At 52.3% G+C, this 18426-nt stretch overlaps 2 protein-coding genes across 3 annotated transcripts; both read left to right on the forward strand.

Annotated features, from left to right (window-relative positions):
* Positions 1–1820: 1820 nt before the first annotated feature.
* Positions 1821–8186, forward strand: LRRC23 (leucine rich repeat containing 23). Of its 2 annotated transcripts, none has more exons than XR_003529332.1 (7): positions 1821–2054; positions 2131–2243; positions 3078–3331; positions 3421–3551; positions 6560–6696; positions 7343–7507; positions 7795–8186. XR_003529332.1 is itself a non-coding variant. In XM_027653602.1 (7 exons), the coding sequence occupies exons 1-7, from the start codon at positions 1926–1928 to the stop codon at positions 7870–7872; spliced, it is 1068 nt and encodes a 355-aa protein (XP_027509403.1). In that variant the 5' UTR covers positions 1821–1925; the 3' UTR covers positions 7873–8186. The 2 variants fall into 2 exon arrangements, 1 of the variants encoding a protein (XP_027509403.1); XM_027653602.1 differs by having other exon boundaries at positions 7282–7507.
* Positions 8187–8351: 165 nt separating this feature from the next.
* ENO2 (enolase 2) lies at positions 8352–17981 on the forward strand. The gene is made up of 12 exons (XM_027653601.1): positions 8352–8526; positions 11449–11540; positions 12464–12559; positions 12857–12915; positions 13915–13984; positions 14158–14291; positions 14973–15195; positions 15647–15844; positions 15973–16174; positions 16384–16492; positions 16630–16688; positions 17028–17981. The coding sequence occupies exons 2-12, from the start codon at positions 11456–11458 to the stop codon at positions 17095–17097; spliced, it is 1305 nt and encodes a 434-aa protein (XP_027509402.1). The 5' UTR covers positions 8352–8526; positions 11449–11455; the 3' UTR covers positions 17098–17981.
* The last annotated feature ends 445 nt before the right edge of the window (positions 17982–18426 follow it).

Below are 18426 nucleotides of genomic sequence, written 5' to 3' on the forward strand. Positions count from 1 at the left end.
CAGTCAACTCCCTGGCCACAAGTCCCTCACCCAGGGCAAATTGTGAATGGAGTTTAATGAGAAGATGGGACAGGCTGCACAGATCAGGTGCAGGGAATGGCCAAACCGTCACAAACCATTTACACATGACTGGCCCTTTTTATTTCTGCATCCCACACTTGTTTTCCCACAAGTCATCTAGATCCCTCCCTTTCCTGCCTTTGGTTCCTGCCGTAAACACCCCCTAATGAGTACCATGCAATACCCAAACGCTCTTCCCCTGCATCCCATCCTGTCTCTCACATCCCATCCTGTGTCTCACACACCTGAGCACAGTGACATCCCAATCCTAAAGGTGCTCTGGGGGTCAGGATCCCCTGGGACAGCCGTGGGAGGGGGTCAGACAGGATGTCCTTTTCTATGAGTCCTTAATTTGGGCTCCGATCTGCCACTGTGTCCCTGTGCTCATCAAGATGGGCCTCTAGTGGGCTGATGGCCACTGGGATGTGCCTGGAAGCAGCCCAGCAGGGTGCTTCTTGGGCTCCCCCTCCTGCCATCATCACCCTGTGCTCCTTTGTGGGTATGCAAACCAGCTTTTAGCACAGAACCTGCCTAATGACCAGTATGGTTAGGCTTAGGATCCTTCTTTTCCTACATATATAACGTAAATAAAATTTCTCTCTTTTAAAGATTTGGCTTTCCTCCTGTAATTGGGGGATATTTAGGGCAGGAATCAAAGGCAGGAAAGGAAAAGTTAATGTGCAGGTTAATTCTTTACTGTGAGGGTGGTGAGGCACTGGAACAGGTTGCTCAGAGGAGCCGTGGATGCCCAATCTGTGGAGGTCTTCAAGGCCTGGTTGGATAGGGCCTTCAGCAACCTGGTCTAGTGGGTGCCATCCCTGCCCATGGCGGGGGGGGGTTGGAACTAGGTATCTTTAAGTTTCCTTCCAACCCAAACCATTCTGCAATTCTACAATAATGAGCAGGGATTGAATTCAGATGGGGCAAATGTAGCACAGGAGAAGGGGTTGGCACCAGGGTGTCCAGAGGGACAACTGGATGGTCCAGTGGGACAGAGATGGCAGCTTGCCATGCAGCCCTCAGCACAGAGGAGGGCGTAGCAGGAGGGGTGATGGCTGGCACGCTCCTGTCTGACATCCAGCTCCACTTGGACCAGCTTATCTAACACTGATGCTTCCCGGGGCCTGCAGAGGAGCGAAGTCCACTGGAAGGAAAGGGAACAGGGCCTTGGACTTTGTATTGACTGCAAATCACTGTCAGCTCTGAGTAGCGTTCCCAGCTGGTAAACACCTGGCTCTTGCAGGCACTATTAGCATTAGCTGGGCGTGGGCAGCCTCACCCCTTCCCAGCCTGGAGCAGAGAGCTGGAGCGGTGGACCCCAAAAGCTCCTTCCTGGCATCCAGGCAGTCATGTCTGGGGAGGTTTCATGAAGACCTCGAGCCCAATTCTGCTCAACATGTTAATTAAACATTTACTGGACGGAATGGCTTCCCTCAGGACATTCACTGCCTGAGTGACCATCACCCTCTGCAGCCCAGCTTGACTGTGAAGCTGGCTCCATTTTTTGAGCTGGGGTACTCACAGGATGGCCTCCAGCGGTCCCTTCCCACCAAAATAATCCTTCAGTTCTCTGGATATGCCAACAATTGCAGATTGTTCCCACACACCTGAGAAGGTGGAGTGGGATAGCAAAGTGCTTCTGATGACGGCGGGACACGCTCTGAGCTTTCCATGTGGCAGTGACTACCCACAGGACACGGTGCCCCGGGAAGCCGCGAGCCCACCCCGGCGGCGGCTCCGCGCCGCTCCCGGGAAGCCGTGTCCGCCCCCGGTTCCCATGGCAGCGGGAGCCGCGGCCCGCGCCGCCGCCGGGCCTCTGGGAGCAGCCTCCGCGGGAAGAGGGAACAGGGTTCCGTCCTGGGAGGATGGAGGACGACGAGCAGGAGGGGGACGAGAACAACCCTGAGAAGAAGGAGGAAGAGGGGGAGAAGGAGGACGACGAGCAGGAGAAAGAGAAGGAGGAGGGGGAGGAAGAGGAGAAGAAGGAAGAAGAGGTGAGGGGGGGGCCCTCAGCACCGCCCGGCTGTGCGTAGGCCAGCGCTGGTGTTGTGCTCTCTCCTCTTCTCCCAGGTGCCGGCTCCCTGTCCTCTGACGGAGGAAGTACTGAAGGAGGGCCTGTCTCTCCTCAGTAAGACGGGCAACGGGCTGGCCCACACCTACGTGAAGTTTGAAGCCAAAGGAAAGTGAGTGTGCAGAACCTGCCCCAGCAGAAGCTCCATGGCCACTCGCAGCCATGGAGCAGCTGTGCCATAAACTGGTGACGGGCCATGCGGGGCAGGAGTGTTTCCAGGCACTGCTCTCCAGCCGCCTGGCTTCCAGTCTGTGCCTTAGCACAGCCTGTCCATCCTCAGCCCTGAGGTGGGCACAGCCTCCACCACAGCCAGACGCACTAGTGGGACATCAGTGTCTCTAAGGATTGAGGAGAGCCTGCCCGTTGCTCTGGGCTGTGGTCTCCTAGGGGAGCCTGAACCGGGTGACCTCCCTACAGGCACTTTGAGAAAATCCACTAACATCTGTCCTATTAACTGCTAACATTTAAGGCATGCAGTTTAAGTACAGTGCCACAGTGGCCTCTGGATCAGCACACCCACATTACCCTGGACCTAACTAAGAGGCCTCAGTAAGACTGTTTTTTTCAACAGCCTCATACATACGTCAACCACCATTTTTCCCACTAGGAAAGTCCTTACACGCAGTTGCTGTCTAACAGACCCCTCCCCAAAACTTACCCTCTTTTCTGCTCTGGTTCTGCCCTCTCCTCACAGATACATTTCAATGGCAATAACTACTCCCTCTGCCAGGAAACGAGGTCAAATTTTACCATTTGTCCTTGTTTACAGACTGTTTAGCCTGTCCCTATCACCTGCCTTTTTCTTCCTTCTCTCCAGCAAGGCTTTTTAGGATAGCAGGTAAGTGCAAGAGGAGGTTGCCCTCCCTCCAGTAGTTGCAAGGAGCAAACCAAAAGCTGGTGGTGGGGAAATATGAGAGAAGTTTCATTCACATTCTCCCTCCCTCAGGAGCTTGACAGACATCAGCCTGCTCAAAAGCTTCATTCACCTGCGGTATGTGGATTTGTCAGAGAACAAGCTGCAAGACTTGTCTCCACTGAGCAGCCTAACAGAGCTGCTTTGGCTGAAGGTGGATGGGAACCTGCTCACCAGTGCCTGCATGCAGGAGCTGTCCTATCTCCAGGTCATCAGCTTTGATCGCAACCGCATCAAGGATATGGAAGGCATTACTCACCCCCGCTTAGCCACCCTCAGCCTGAAAGGTGATACAGACCACCTCTCTTCACTCTTGTGGGGACACTCTTTGGGTAGGATTAACTCTCTTGTTGTTTCTTCTTCCTCTGGCACTCAGAAAATAAAATCCAGACAATCCTGGGCCTGAGTAAGGACCAGTTGTTCAGCCTGGAAGTCCTGGAGTTGCGAGGAAACAAACTAAAGACCACAGCAGGGCTCAGTCTTCCCAAGCTCAAGAAACTCTATCTGGTAAGGGATCGACCAGCCTGGGGAGTGGGACAGAGCCTGGCTGCAGAGCCTGGCACCTCCAGCCAGTGAGAGGTAGGGAGTTCAATCTTTTCAACCTGAGGGAGCAACAGATTTCAGAGAACTAAAGAAACCAAATCACTTCTTTGGAGTAGCTCCATGTTCGCTGTGGACCCAGATAGCGCAAAGGGAGTAGCCACTAACCACAAACTGCAGAGGAGTTGGCAACATTCAGTGTGTCAAGTTCTTCCCCCGTGACCTCCTGCAGGAGAGCAGTTTTCCTTTCAGGCAGTGTTAGGCAAGCTCATATTCAAGTGTCCTGGGACTACCAGAGATCACTGGGCAAAGCAACAGGTTTGCTCTGGGTGACACTGGGAGGTGCCTCTTTCTCCTCTCTGATGGACCTAATCAAGTACTGGTTTAACCTATATGATTCAGACCTTCAGCTGCCAAAAAAAACCCTGATTGAACATCACAGTAAAACTTAGGTAGGAGAAGCAATTTCCTCATATCATAAACAATTGCTTCAGAGAACATTTACTACTAGAGAAGGAAGTGAAGAGGGCAAGCATGGCCTGTGTGTATGTATGTGTATGACTTATCTGTGTAGGTATGGCCATGCATCACACACTGCTACAGCTTGCAAAGACTAGATAGATAACCTGAGTCACTACTTCTTAAAAAGCAATTAAATATTATAAAGGCTTTGAAAACCTATGTGGTTTCTCTTCATCAAGTCTTCCTGGCAGAAAACACTGAGGAGATTGCTTGCTGAGATTGCCTGCAATTTTCTAGTGGAAAACTGGGATTTTAGAACTAGAGGTTCTCAAAGAATGGGTGAAGTGGATAAGTCACTAGATACAATACAGCATTTCAAAGCATAACCAGACACTTCGGTGAGTTATTGGAGGGAAGCAAACACAGCATCTGTATTTAAACAAGGTTCCTGGTATGATTGAGGTGTTTCTGAGCTGCCCAAATGAAGCGGGAAAACTGCATTCTTCTGTTAAAACTAGAACAACTGACTGTCAGGAATCTTTGGGGCTTGAATTTGTCTCCCATGTCCACATGCTCATTACATCCTTTTGCAGGGAAATCTCTCTCAGCAATGCTTTGCTTTCTCTATAAAGATTTTGATGTTACTTCAGCCTTGGGTAGGTGCAGCTGATGCCTCAAAGACAGGGTTCAAGACAAAGGGTTCAGTTTAAACAAACTGAACCACATTTGGTTAATGTGTGACATAGCTAGAGATGAAATTTAGCATGTAAAAAGTTTTAGGTACTAACATGAAGACGGTAAACTGGCTGTGTACCATGTGGCACTTGCAGCAGCTTGAGGGTCAAAGTAGGACTGTGTTAGCTCCTGGTCATGGTGCAGCAGCAGTGGCAAAGGCTGACTAGAGGAAGGTGAAGTGTGCAGGAAGTGGAGAGGGAATTATGGGCAACTACACTGTGGTAGCTTTCCATACAAAACGGTGGCATCTCGTCCATGTGAAGAACTGGAATGTAAGGTAAGGTGATGGTGTGTCAAATGGAATGTTATTTGATTTAGGGGAAAAAAGAATAAAACAACCCTGAAAAATGTCCATTCTGCATTGTCCTGCTAGCGCTTGCAAGGCCAGAGCTGTTAAAACTACTCATACTGAAGTAATGAAGAAAGTGAGAGTGATGGGAGGTTACTATTCCTTTTCCAAACCTGTGGTCTGTGAGCTCCCCACTCACCCCAGCTTCTAATTTCCTCTGAGGTACAATGTCCTAATCCTCCCTGACTGTTAAATCTGCTCCTGTGACCTTCACTAAATTCCAACTTTCCTCTTTTTGTCCATGTGTTACTCTTTTTACTTGGCCCAGCTGGTCCAGACTCTCCCTTGTCCAGTTTCCATTAAAATGCTCCTTTTCTACAAAATGTCCTTTTCCTGAGTAACCCAGCCCTAAAGTGTTCTCCTGTCCCACCAGTTCAGCCTGTGTCCCTTTATTAGCCTCAGGTATTGTCTACATCACTGCCTGGGTACCTATGAGGAACAGAGAGCACAACAGCACCTCTCTCCCCGTTTCCCGCTCAGGTGTTTGTGTCCTTAGAGACTTAGAGACTGCGGCCCCGAGCCACATTAGCAAATGAAGCCGTGCTCAGCTCCAAGGTGAGAACGAGGCGGGGAGGTGGCAGTTACGAGGGATGCTCCAAACTTGGCAGCACAAGGCGGTGAGCAGCCTGACAGATCGTTGGTGCTCTCACTGCGGGGAACCCGCTCTCGGGCAGGAGACCTCTAGTGGCCTTTTCTAGCCGACATCTTGCTGAGAAACTATTCCTGATATTCACAGCTTCGTATTTTCCCGCTTCGTTAACACACATCACAGCAAAGTGAATGAAATTCAGTGATGGGGAATTTTAAACTTCTTGATTTAAGATTTTCAGATTCGTTTCAAGAAGGTGCACCTATGATGAATAGCAACAATTATACCTGAAAAATCTTAAAATTAAACCGACCAGCAACCCCTACCCCCCTCCTCTCTCAGGAGCACACAGCCTGCTTCTGCTACCAGAGGGGTAGAAGAGACTTCTTTGTAGTAGATTTCCCCCACTGGGGGACTGGAAGATGCCTAGACTACGTGGACTATGTGACTGAGAGGGGCTGGTTACCTATCCTTTAAATACACTCATTTTAGGCTCAGGTCTGAGCTTTCCCCTCCACACAGTTGCTCTCTGAGGCCCATATTTGGCACTGCCGTGGAAGGGGGTACTGTGCTGGCAATGGAATATTCACCTGGGGTGGTTTTGTCTCAGACACCAAGTGATACTCCAGGAAACACTTTTTCAGCAAACTTTTGGTCCTTGAATCTGAGTGCTTAGATGAATGACCACTTGGCCAAGACCCTGAACAACCTGATATAGCTTCAGAGAAGGCTGTGTTATGAGTGGTAGAAAGTCTGGAGGGTAGAAAGAGCTTTAAAGGCCAGAAATAACTGCTGCGTGTCCCCTTTTCCCTTCTCTCTTCCTGTCTCCCTGGTGCTCAGGCCCAGACCAACATCCGCAGCCTTGAAGGCCTCGAGGGGCTTGAGCAGCTGGAGACTCTGCACCTGCGTGACAACAAGCTGGAGACCCTGGATGGATTCTCCAGTAGCATGAAGTGCCTGCAGTATCTCAATCTACGGTGGGTCTTCCCTGCTCTGTGTTGGGACCAGAGATTCTTTCATCAGACTGTACTCCCATTTAGATCTTTAGGATTTTCTGGTTTCTTTGGAAATTGAAGACCTGGTAGGGATGGGTTGATATTTACTGTTCTTAACTGGCATTCAGCACTCAGTTGTTTAGATGTGTAACAGTCAGGACCTCTCCTGGGCTTCTCAGAAAATATCTGCTTCTCCAGTCACTCTCATACTCCACCTCATGATTTTTATTCCTTGCCATAACTCCACTGGATCCCTCAAAGCATGTTCTCTATGTCCTGTTTGCAAGTGCCCTTTAGTTCTCGGCATTTGCCATAAAGGATGTTGGAGATATCACATGATTCAATGGACTGTCTGAGCACAGAGAAATCCAGAGGACATGTCCTGTTTGTCCCTCAGTCTGGGGAGCTGCAGGCAGATCTGGATCTTAGGTGACAGATTTGTGGTCTAAGGTCTACGGTCCATCATGCTGCTAAGTTTTGCTTTGTCTATCTTGTCCATTTACTGTTCCAAAGAGATCTCACTCCTTGCATGGGTCTCTTTCCCCTGCTCTCTTGTGCTTCCTTCAGGAACAATGGGATCAGTAGCATTCAGGAAGTGGAAAAACTGCAGGTTCTTCCCACGCTGCAGGCACTGGTGCTGTTGGACAATCCATGTGCTGATGAACCCAGTTACCGGCTGGAGGTCCTTGCCCTGCTGCCACACTTGCAACGCCTTGACAAGGAAGTAGTTGAGCAAGATGAGCGGGAAGAGGCGATGAAAATTCGTCAGACAAGGCAGGAAGAAAAAGAAAAGGTGAGAACAACATGGTGGGGGGGAGAAGAAGGAAGTAAAGAGAAAGAAAAAAGATCAAACATGCTGATGAAGCCTCACCTCCCTCCAGATTATATGAGGAGAAGGGTGAGGGGCATCAGTTCCAAGTGCAGAAGAGCCCAAAAAAGAGTCTGGGCTTTGCAACCTGGTTCTGATGGCCAGCATGCAGCCCTGCTGTCATTCCCAACCCCCACTAGCCAAAGAGGGTGATGAAAGGGGAAAAGAAGTTGGGCATGGAGTCATTAACTTCTCCCTCTTCCCTTCTTCAGGAAATGGAAGGATCTCTCAAGGATGATGTGTCTCTTCAGGAAATGGAAGAATCACAAGGGGATGGTGTGACTGAGTGACTTCTGTTTTCAACACCTCTTCCCAGAGGCTGTCAGGATGTGGAGATGCCTTTCCCCTCATGTGCAGATGGGAACGTGAGAGCTGTAGGTAGCAGCTTCACCTCATTTTACCTCTGGACAAAAGAGGAGGGCTACCCACCTTGGTCCTGGAAGCTGCCCTGAGGCACTGCAGTGTTTTTGCAGTCACTGCACTGATATGTTCTATTCTTGGTAGGCCCAAGAGGGAAAATGGGAGAGTTATAGGTTCTGTGGTTAAATTTACGGCTCCCAAAAATCCTGCAAGATTTTCCGATTTGAATAAAAATAATTAATGAGCCTGGAGTGACTGGGATTGTTTATCCTGCACACCCACTCCTATTCCCTGGTTCTCTCACCCTAGTCTGTCTACGTCTATCCCTTGCTGCCTGCCTTTCTCTCCCTCTCCATCCCCTACGTGCTGTTTGCAAAGCTTTGCTAAATCCTGACTCATCGCAGCTCTGGGTCACATGCTGCTGTCCCGGCCCTATCAGGGGCGTCTCCATCCTGCTGCTGCTGCCGCCGTTGGCTTAGAGGACACATCATCTCCCCTTGAGGTCCTGCATCCCTCCTCAGCTTCGTCCTCTCTCCTTTCCACCAGCACTCTCTCAGTCTCTCGTTCACCCCTGCCCTAGGAAGGTAAGTGTCTCCCCACGGCCAGCACCCCCCTCACCACATGCATGTTTCTGCTCCCCACCTTGTGCCCTCCAAACCCCCCACGCACTTTGGGGTCCCTGCAGAGAAGGACCACGGTGAGCAGCATTAACAACTAAACTCCCCTCACTTCTTCTCCCTGCTCCTCCCACCTATCTCTTTTCACCCACAACCTTCTCACTTTTCTTTCATATTTTAATTCCAGGTACTCCCTCCTTCCCTAGCCCCCCCCTTACCCCTCCAGGCAATCATCATTTCAGATGTGAACCTAGGGAATTGCAGGAGGGGGGCAACCAACGAGGATAGGGGGTGCTCCCAAGGGCATTGTCGGGAGGTGCTGCGGGATGGAGCTTTCCCTGGGGGAGGGGGTGGTAGTGGGGAGGACGCAAAGCTCAGTCTGGGCACTGCTGGGAAAAGGATCCAGCCTCAGGGCAGACCAAGCGCCCCCGTCTCCCGATGCGTTGACATAACCACGGGCGCTCCGGGAGAGGGAGGGGAGGAGAGGGGGTGTTTTCCTATTTGCACAGCCCCACACCACGCAGGGGAGGGGGGACAGCAGGGAGAGGAGATGACAGTCAAGCAAGCAATAGCTGCATCAGCCACGACACTGCAGCAGTGCGGGCTTCCTGGGAGCAGTGCCCAGCCCGGGAGAATCGCAGCAGCACACGGGACTGGTGGCGTGTGGCTTGGGACGAAGGTCTTCACCGTGCTGGCCCGCCTGGCGGGGAGGGGGAATTGCTGCCAGCGCCAGCTACAACGAGACGCTGCCCTGGTGACAGGCAGTGCCACGGAGCGGTGCCCACGGGAAGGCACTGCAGCAGGACCAGCCTCCCGGGGTGCGTTGCCCAGCCCCTGTTCACGGGGGGATGCACAGCATCCAGCCTGGCTCCTCTCTCCCCCTGGTTGTGGTCTATGGCCTCCCAGCTATGGGCTCCATCCCAATCCCTTATCCTGGCTTATCCGCCTCTGACCTCCTTTCTGGACAGTGCAGCTGATACCAGGGATTTCAGGGTGGTTCTTTGCACTGTTCAAAGGAGGGCAAGCTCGGGGGGACACGGGGCAGCAACACAAGCGGAGTAAAGGGTTTAAAGGACTAGAGGGAAAAGAGATCATGTGAGTGATGGGGTGGGGCAAGCAAGGCTGGATTTGGCTTGTCATTTGGCTTCCTCGGAGCTAGCTCCAACAGGAGCAGGTGGATGTGGCCAGAGGGATGTGACCATGGACAACGTGACCACATAAGCAGAAAGGCACAGCATCGGGCACGGGGCTCGCTGTCAAAGCTCACTTTAATTGGGGTACTGTCCCTCTCTACCCCGTGGAGGCTGTTGAGGCATGGCCAGGACACTGCTGCAAAGGAAGCTCGCAGCTGCACGGGCACGGCTCTGGAGGAAGTTCCTGTGGCGTGTGCCAGATGGCGTGAGGAGCACTGCCAAAGCGTCTGATGGGGGATCCCAGCCCAGATGGACATGGTGGAGGGCCCTGCGCAGGCTCCAGAGAACCCTGGAGTCGCTAACTGAAACTCCCAAATACGGGAAGCTCTGGCTGAAACTTCAGAGCAGCAGCGCGATTTCCTCACACCCCTGTGATTTCCACCCACCCGGGGCAGTGGGGTCGAGCGCTGACTCTGGCTTCCCCCAGCCGGCTTCTTAGCTCCCCCTAGTGCTGTGATGTGCTATTTCCAGCTTATCCCACCCCACCCTGCGCTGAACCCCTGTTCTGGCTGTGCCCCTGCTCACACACACCACGGGGAGGTCCTGGCTGGGGCCCCGTGTTTACTGCGGCCTCTGCCAGCCCTGCTCGGGGTTCAGTGAATCATCTGTGGGAACCGGGGTAGGAAAACCTGGGAGGGCTGGGGGCGTGGAGGAACATGCACCTCTCTGCAGCACCCTGGCATTGCACAGGCCCACAGCCAGGAGAATGAGAAGGTGGTATAGTGGGAATGAGATGGTTTGGACCCCCTATGGAACAAATTGCAGCAAGAGAAGCTCTTTCAAAGAGCCATCATCACCCACCAGCTTGTTTTCTACTTCAGATTTAACCAGATACTCAAAACGCCATGCTTCCTCCCCCTCCTCATCCAACAGAGATACCTCCCAGCCTCATCCAGCTTCGCTGTCTCAGGAACTGAGTGAAGGTTTGGCATCTGGGCCAGGTCCCTCCTCCTTCAGAGCCCTCTCTACCACGTCTGAGACACCATGGTCTTCAGCAGGATGTCTCCTCAGGCTGCTGGCCTCCATGCTCCCACCGCCTCAGCACAGCCTGACCCGGCGGCTCATGGCGGAGACAGGAAGGCTGAGCTGGGTGCTCAGCAGGGGCGACATGGATGGGGGTCTGTGAGAGCCAAACTGGGGCAGCTCCCCTGCCACGGACCTGAGGGTCCCCATGGGTTGGCTGCCCCCCTGCCCAGGGACACAACAGCCACTTGCTGCCTGGCCCTGGAAAGCACTGACCTCGCCTTGCGGCAAGGGGACAGGAGATGCCAGGAGCTGGTACCCTGTCCTTGACGCCAGAGCCAGGGGCACCTCCCCGCTGTGCCAGCTGATCCCTCCCTCTCTGCTGTCCGTGGATGCTGTGGCACCCTCCCCAACCCTGCCATCCGGGCTCGTATCAGGCGCCCTGCCGTGACGCAGGGAGAGAGTGAGAGAGTACTCCCAGTTTGTCATCTGCAGCAAAGGCACAGAGTAAATTCAAATAGATACCCTGTTCCTGGGCAAAACAGACTATGAGTAGATTCCCACAGTCTGGGTGAATTTCTACATTTCCTGGGGCCAATAGTTTTAGCCCCAACTCATAGGATCATGTTTCCTTCAGCTCCCTTCTCTCTCTCAGTCTAGACACAGAAGGGTGAGCACCCCACATCCTGGGGCCTCTCAGGGCTGAACGTGTCCTGTTGTCTCCTCTCCACAGATTCATTATGGCAGTCGAGAGGATCCATGCCCGGGAGATCCTGGACTCCCGTGGGAACCCCACTGTTGAGGTGGACTTGTACACACACAAAGGTATGTGGGGAGGATAAGAGATGGAGGGAAAGCCCTGCCCGTCCTTGCAGAGCTGGCGCTGTGCAGTAGCCTGGCACACTCCGCTGAGAGCATGGAGGGTCTTCACCAGTGAACCCCCAGCAGACAACAAACCAGGGGAAGAGGCAAAGACCAAAACTCTGCTTGTGGCTTTGCTTGTGCTTGTGCTCAGCAACTCTGCACTCGTGCTGGGCAAATCATGACAAGACAGATGGGACTTGACTGCTGTGTATGTGACTTGAGCCATCCATCTGCTGGTAGCAGGGACGGAAGGTTTTGTTAACATAAATATATGCACCTTCTTGTCACATCCCTGTGATGCCCTGCTGCAGCCACGCTTTTAGTCCTGGGACACAGTATGAGTTTGGTAACACATCCATAGCCATGCTCATGGCAGAGGTAAAGGTATTTGACCCTCACATCTCTGTGCAGGCATGTCCGTCTGAACTGGAAGACCTGCATCGATGCTGGGCCCAAAATTGTGTGAACTGATGGGTGAGGAGCAGGCAACAAACCACTCTCTTCCTTCTTTAGTGAGGCAGAAACCCAATCCCAGTGTGAGGGGGAGAAGTTGCTGGTGGCTGTGGTTCAGGCTGCCTCTGGAATCAGGAGGAGGGCTGAGGAACCAGACTTCAACTCATCATCCGCAGTTCTGGGATCAGTGTGGACCTCTGGGTGCCTGAGATCCAGGTTCCTCAGTCTGGAAGCCCTGGGTGCATTCATTTTTGCCACCGAGCTGTTCCACCTCTGAGAAGAACAGCCAGGAGCAGCCAGCCAGCAGGGCCATCCATTTTCACAAGCAGTTGCTACCTTCTTTCCCATGAAAGCAGGGCAGAAGCAGGTGCATGCGGGTTTTTCCTCTTCACCCTCTGTTCGTCTCATGCTCCTGTTTTGCTGTTTCCCAGGCATGTTTCGAGCAGCAGTCCCCAGCGGTGCATCCACCGGTATCTACGAAGCGCTGGAGCTGAGAGACAACGACAAGTCACGTTTCCTTGGAAAAGGTGGGGAGATGCCTGCTGCACACGCTGTCCTTGGGGCTTCCTGTGCGTGGGGCTCTGCAGGAGGGTCCTGCTCATCCGCTGGCGTGATGCGGATGTGTCCCACTGCCCTCAGAGAGACCACAAAGGCACAGGCCTAGTGTAAAGTGAAAGATCAGGCCTCGATCTTCCCTTGCTGTCTCCCTCTCTCAGTCTCTCTATTGGTCCTCTCCCTCCCTCTTTCCACTCTCCTCTTTGCCTCACCCTCTCTCTCTCTCTCTCTCTCTCTCCCTTTCTTTCTCTGTCTCTTCCCTTCTTTAGGGGTCCTGCAGGCCGTGGATCATATCAACAGCACTGTCGCCCCAGCTCTCGTGGGCTCTGTAAGGATTTCTCTTTGTTCTCCCTTATCCAATGCTTACTCTGGTCCGTCTCTGTCCCCCAATCTCTGTCTCTGCCTCTCTTCATTTCACTGGGTTAACAGACATAGTGATGCTCTCTGTGAACCGTGGGCACACCCCTCCTGCCCTCCATGCCTGTATGTGTCCACAGTGATCTTTTCTCGGGGAGGAAAGGATTTAACACTACCTGGTCCACCGCAGCATCTGTATAGCCTAACTAGTCCCCTCGGTGCTCCCTGTAGAGCTCACTCCCTCTTCCAGCAATGCTCCTCCTCAAGCACTGAATCTCATCCACATGTCTGTGGCCTCGTGATAGTGTGATGAGCAATGGCTGTACTGTGCAAGCTCTGGCACAGCCTTGCAGAGCAGTGGTGTCACATCTGCAGCTTGTTTATACCTGAAGACCTGGAACCTGCTCTGAGAAGACCTGAGCTGAAGCCACATACTATACACGATGTAGCCCGTGGCAGGGTCTGGCTGAGAGCCCAGCTCTCTCCACTTGTGAAAAATACCCGGTCTGGTGAAGGGCTACCTGTGTTGGGTCTAATCCTGCTCTCCACCTTCCCCCCGGGGATGGCTCCATCTGGTCTGTATTTGTTTGCTTGAGGTTGAGCATGTACTGTTGTTCTGCCTAGCTTCTGTGTAGCCACAGCACCACAAAGCTCCCTGGAAGCTGCCGAAAGCCTCAGTAAATCCTGAGGGAGTCCTGTGTCCCCAGTAATGCGTGGCCTTCCCTGGGCTGCAGTTGACCCCATCTCCAGCATGGGTACATCTACACTGCACTGCAGCAACATCGTCGTGGTTACTTAACCTGACTATATACCAAGGCACCAGTTTCCAGAGCTTTGTGTGTTTATGTTCCCTCACAAGCTGAAAAGATCCCTGTACCCCCAGCTTCTCCATCAACACCTTGTTTCCTGCACACCAGAGCCAACAGCTCTTCCAATCCTCTCCTTCTCAGGAGCTGTTTCTTTCTTGCAGGGCCTCTCTGTTGTGGATCAAGAGAAGATAGACAATCTGATGCTTGAGATGGATGGCACAGAGAACAAATGTAATTCATTCCTCTTTTTTTGGCCTGTGAAGTAAAGACCATGGGAGGCTGCTGGGCTGGAGCGGGGGGCACTGTCATAGCTGTGGTGAGCCCAAGCTGGGCTGCCAAGGGCATCCGCTGGGCAAGAGGTTGCTGCCTGAGAAGCCTTAACTCCTCCTTGGTTTTGCCCACAGCCAAGTTTGGCGCCAATGCTATCCTGGGAGTTTCACTGGCTGTGTGCAAGGCGGGAGCTGCAGAGAAGGATGTCCCCCTGTACCGGCACATTGCTGACCTGGCCGGCAACTCTGACCTCATCCTTCCTGTGCCAGTAAGACTCCTCTGTCCTTGACATCCACCTTCAGAAGCTCCAAAAGAGTGGTGTTTCCAAAAGAAACTTCAAAGGACGTGTTGGGAGGTAGATAAGGAAGGGATATAGGGCTGGAACATCAGCTGAGTACACTGCACTTGTCAGGGAAGCAAACCAAGGCTCAAGGTCTGTCAAGTTCCAGTTTGAAAAAAGGAGCCTGAGGAGGATATGGCAGAGGTTGTGGTGGGGGGTTGACTGAGGATCTCACCTGTAGTACAAGAACCCTCTGGGGCACAGTTCAAAACATGGGTATATGGGTCTTCATGCCAGGGGAAGCTGCCTTGTGAAACTCATTCACAAAGGGTGTAGTGGGTGCCAAAATTTTCTCGGGGTCAAGGAGAAAGGTCCTGGAAGAAAGATTGACAAAACATGGCAGATAAACAAACACAGGTAAATACACATAGCTCGGGAGATCTCTGAAAGGGAAATAGGTGGGAAAGTCCTCTCCAACCATGTGCCTTGAGCCACTACTGGAAGGAAGACCCCGTGCTTCTGTGCCTTTGGTCTGATGTACTGTAGCTGATGTATTATGTTACCCTGTGGGATGTGGTATGAATGGGTGTGGTGATTCATCCGAGAACCTCCTCTAAGTGGTATCAAAACCGGTTCCTTCAGCTCTGCTACTCTTGTGGACTCTTCCAGGCTTTCAATGTGATCAATGGAGGTTCCCACGCAGGCAACAAACTGGCCATGCAGGAGTTCATGATTCTGCCTGTGGGGGCTGAAAGCTTCCGCGATGCCATGCGTATCGGGGCTGAGGTCTATCACAACCTCAAGAGCGTCATCAAGGAGAAGTATGGCAAAGATGCTACCAACGTGGGTGATGAGGGAGGCTTTGCCCCCAACATCCTGGAAAATAGTGAAGGTGAGAGCCATACAGAGATGGGGTACCCTTACCTGCAGTGCTGCAGGTTCCTATACCCAGCTCACAGCATTCCCCAAAGACTGGTTCAAAAGATGATGCTTCAGTGGCACTGACCTCCTATGTTAGGGAATGGTTTCTAAGCTCCTTCTCCTTGGAGGGAGCCTCGATTTATTATAGCCTCTCTATAAAAACCTTTCACGCATGTGCACATTTTACAAGGCCTTCCCCAAACTTGTCTTTGAGCTTGTATTTTAATTCCTTCTTGTCCACTTGGACATGACCTCCACAGCTCCTTGGCATGTTTTTGTTGCACTCTGGGCTCCCTTCTACTTCTGCCATCACACCACTAGACTCTATGTGGCTCTAGGAACACTCTGAGGGGAGATTCCCAAAAAAAGGCAGATTTCTCTGCATGGGCTGACTCTCCTCACTGCACCTCTCCTCCTTTCAGCTCTGGAGCTCCTCAAGGAAGCTATCGACAAGGCGGGCTACACGGACAAGATTGTCATTGGTATGGATGTGGCAGCCTCCGAGTTCTATCGTGATGGCAAATATGACCTGGACTTCAAGTCTCCAGATGACCCAAGCCGCTACATTTCTGGAGATGAGCTGGGTGACCTCTACCAAAGCTTTGTACGTGATTATCCAGGTGAGCTGCTGTGCTTGGCAGTAGGAAATCAGCACTGATGCTGCACACTTAACTAGTGCAAACCCTCTGTGTTTTTGGGGTGAGAAGGGAGGCAGCTTTGACTCATGTCTCTTCTGTTGTCCTTTCAGTGGTCTCCATTGAGGATCCCTTTGACCAAGATGACTGGGAGGCCTGGACCAAGTTCACTGCCAATGTGGGGATTCAGATAGTGGGAGATGATCTGACAGTGACAAACCCCAAGCGCATTGAGCGAGCTGTTGAAGAGAAAGCCTGCAACTGCCTTCTTCTGAAAGTCAACCAGATTGGATCCGTCACAGAGGCCATCCAAGCGTAAGTCTAGCCCAATGCCCTTGTTGTCCTGTGAAAGGATTGATGGTGAACCACAGCAGGGTGTCACGCTATCCACTGGGTGAATAGACTTTTGTCTCTACCAGAGTGTAGGATGCTGAGAGTGGGAGCAGAGGGTGCCTGGATCACACCCTGTGTGGGTGGTGGTTATAGGAGTGGGACCTACTGACTGCATTTGTTGCTCCTTGCAGCTGCAAGTTGGCCCAGGAGAATGGCTGGGGTGTGATGGTGAGCCACCGATCTGGGGAGACTGAAGACACCTTCATCGCTGATCTGGTTGTAGGACTGTGCACTGGGCAGGTAGGTGAAACCCAGGCCATGCATAGGCCTGAAGGAAAGCGAAAGTGTGTGAAGACAGAATCCCCTGCCATGCCATGGGAAACTGGTACAAGTCATAACAGTGTCTTACAATGTCTGTTTTGGGGAATGCCTTACAGATAAAGACGGGTGCTCCCTGCAGGTCTGAACGCCTGGCTAAATACAACCAGCTCATGAGGTAAGGGGCTCCAGGGATGGGTACACAAAAGAAAGAATGGAGGAGTGACAGACTGGGGTGGGAGAAGCTAAAAACCCAAGGGTAGATGGGGCTTGTGGATGAAATATTATGAAGACAAGGCACAGAGTGACAGTGAGATCTCAGGGAGTCCCTCTGGAGCGGACTCCTTTCCTTCTCCTTGGTGTGAGGGTACAACCCTCCAGGTGCAGCAGCTGGCAGGAGCTGAGCTCCTCCAGCCCATGTCAGCTTTCTGTTGATGCACTGCCCCACCAGCACCCTGGTGCCTCCCATGCTCCCTCACCACAAAATCCTGACATGTGCTGTCTCTCTCTCCTGCAGGATTGAGGAAGAGCTTGGTGATGAAGCACGCTTCGCCGGACACAACTTTCGCAATCCAAGTGTTCTTTGAACATTGTCCCCAGGGCACAAACACCCTGCTGCTCTTTCCCACCTCACAGACTCTAAAGCCCCCTTTCCTCCACTGCTCCTGTTTTTGCTCTTTCTCCCCACTCTGTCACCCGGTTCCCTTTCACCTCAAAGCCCCTCAAGTTCAGGTGTCCTCGGCTAGATGTACCCAGGTGAAGGATGAGAGGAAGGCCTACACCCTGTCCCTTGCTTTGGGGTCATAAGCATTTCTGGATCTAGGCATTGTGTGTCTTGTTTTTCGTGCAGGGCCATGTCTGAGCCACTACCTTGACGTGTTAGACTATGGGAGCATGCTGCCCGGTGTGTTTTCCTCGTACGCCGAAGCATGTGCAGTGAACATCTGTGTGTCAGCTGGTGTGTCTGGGCACGTGTCGCACCTGTAGCTGTGTCTGGACGAGTGTTGCCAGTGGCTCGCTCTCATTGTGCATGTGTGTAGGTGTGTGTACGTGTACTGGCCTACGGCGTCCCTGTGCCCCAGGCGTGTGTCTGCACCGAACCCTGGTGGGACCCGAATGTCCCTTGCCTCCACCCCGAGTGCTGTGCTGTGTTGGGCTGTGCTTGCCAGCAGCTTGGTGTTGAAGTGCAGTGGTGTCCCACACTGGGCGTGAGTGTGCGTGTGTGCGTGCTGTCAGTCTCCGGGTCAGCACATAGTACTGCGGGGCGATGTATTAAAACACATTCCGTAAACAAACCTGTGCTCTCATTTGCTTCTTGTGACCTTTTTCTCTCTGTTCCCTTCCCTCTTGCACTCCTTCACCCTCTCTTCTGCCCATGATGTCTGCTTCACCTTCTGGACAGTCCATGCTCAACTGAGCAACAGACAAACTACAGATCCCTAAACTCAATTAAAATGTATTTCACACCTGAGTTGTCTGACTTGGCCTGATGTTTCTCTCTAGACGCCAACGTTTGGGAAATGGGGATATTTTGTCATTAGAGCAGGAGAGGCTCACACAGAAAGGTAACCAAAACGAGCAGAGGGGACTCGCAAGATGAAGAAAAGGCCCAGGTGCCCTCACCTTCTTTCACAGCCTCGTCCCACAGCCAGACTGCTCTGTTGGCTACCAGCTGGGAAATGCCAAGGGGAAGGCATATGGGATGGCGGGAATTGCCCCTGTCATCTCCACCAAACCATGTAGCATGAAGATCTGCTGTGCAGGGATTTTACATTCAGATTAGCTCAGCTGATTAGATCATGGTGCTAACACCAAGGTTGTGGGTTTGATCCCTATATGGGCCATTCACTTAAGAATTGGACTCATTGATCCTTGTGGGTCCTTCCAACTCAGAATAGTCTGTGAAATCATCATGC

This window comes from Corapipo altera, unplaced genomic scaffold, assembly GCF_003945725.1.
Source record: "Corapipo altera isolate COAL_440 unplaced genomic scaffold, ASM394572v1 61, whole genome shotgun sequence".
Lineage (NCBI taxonomy): Eukaryota > Metazoa > Chordata > Aves > Passeriformes > Pipridae > Corapipo > Corapipo altera.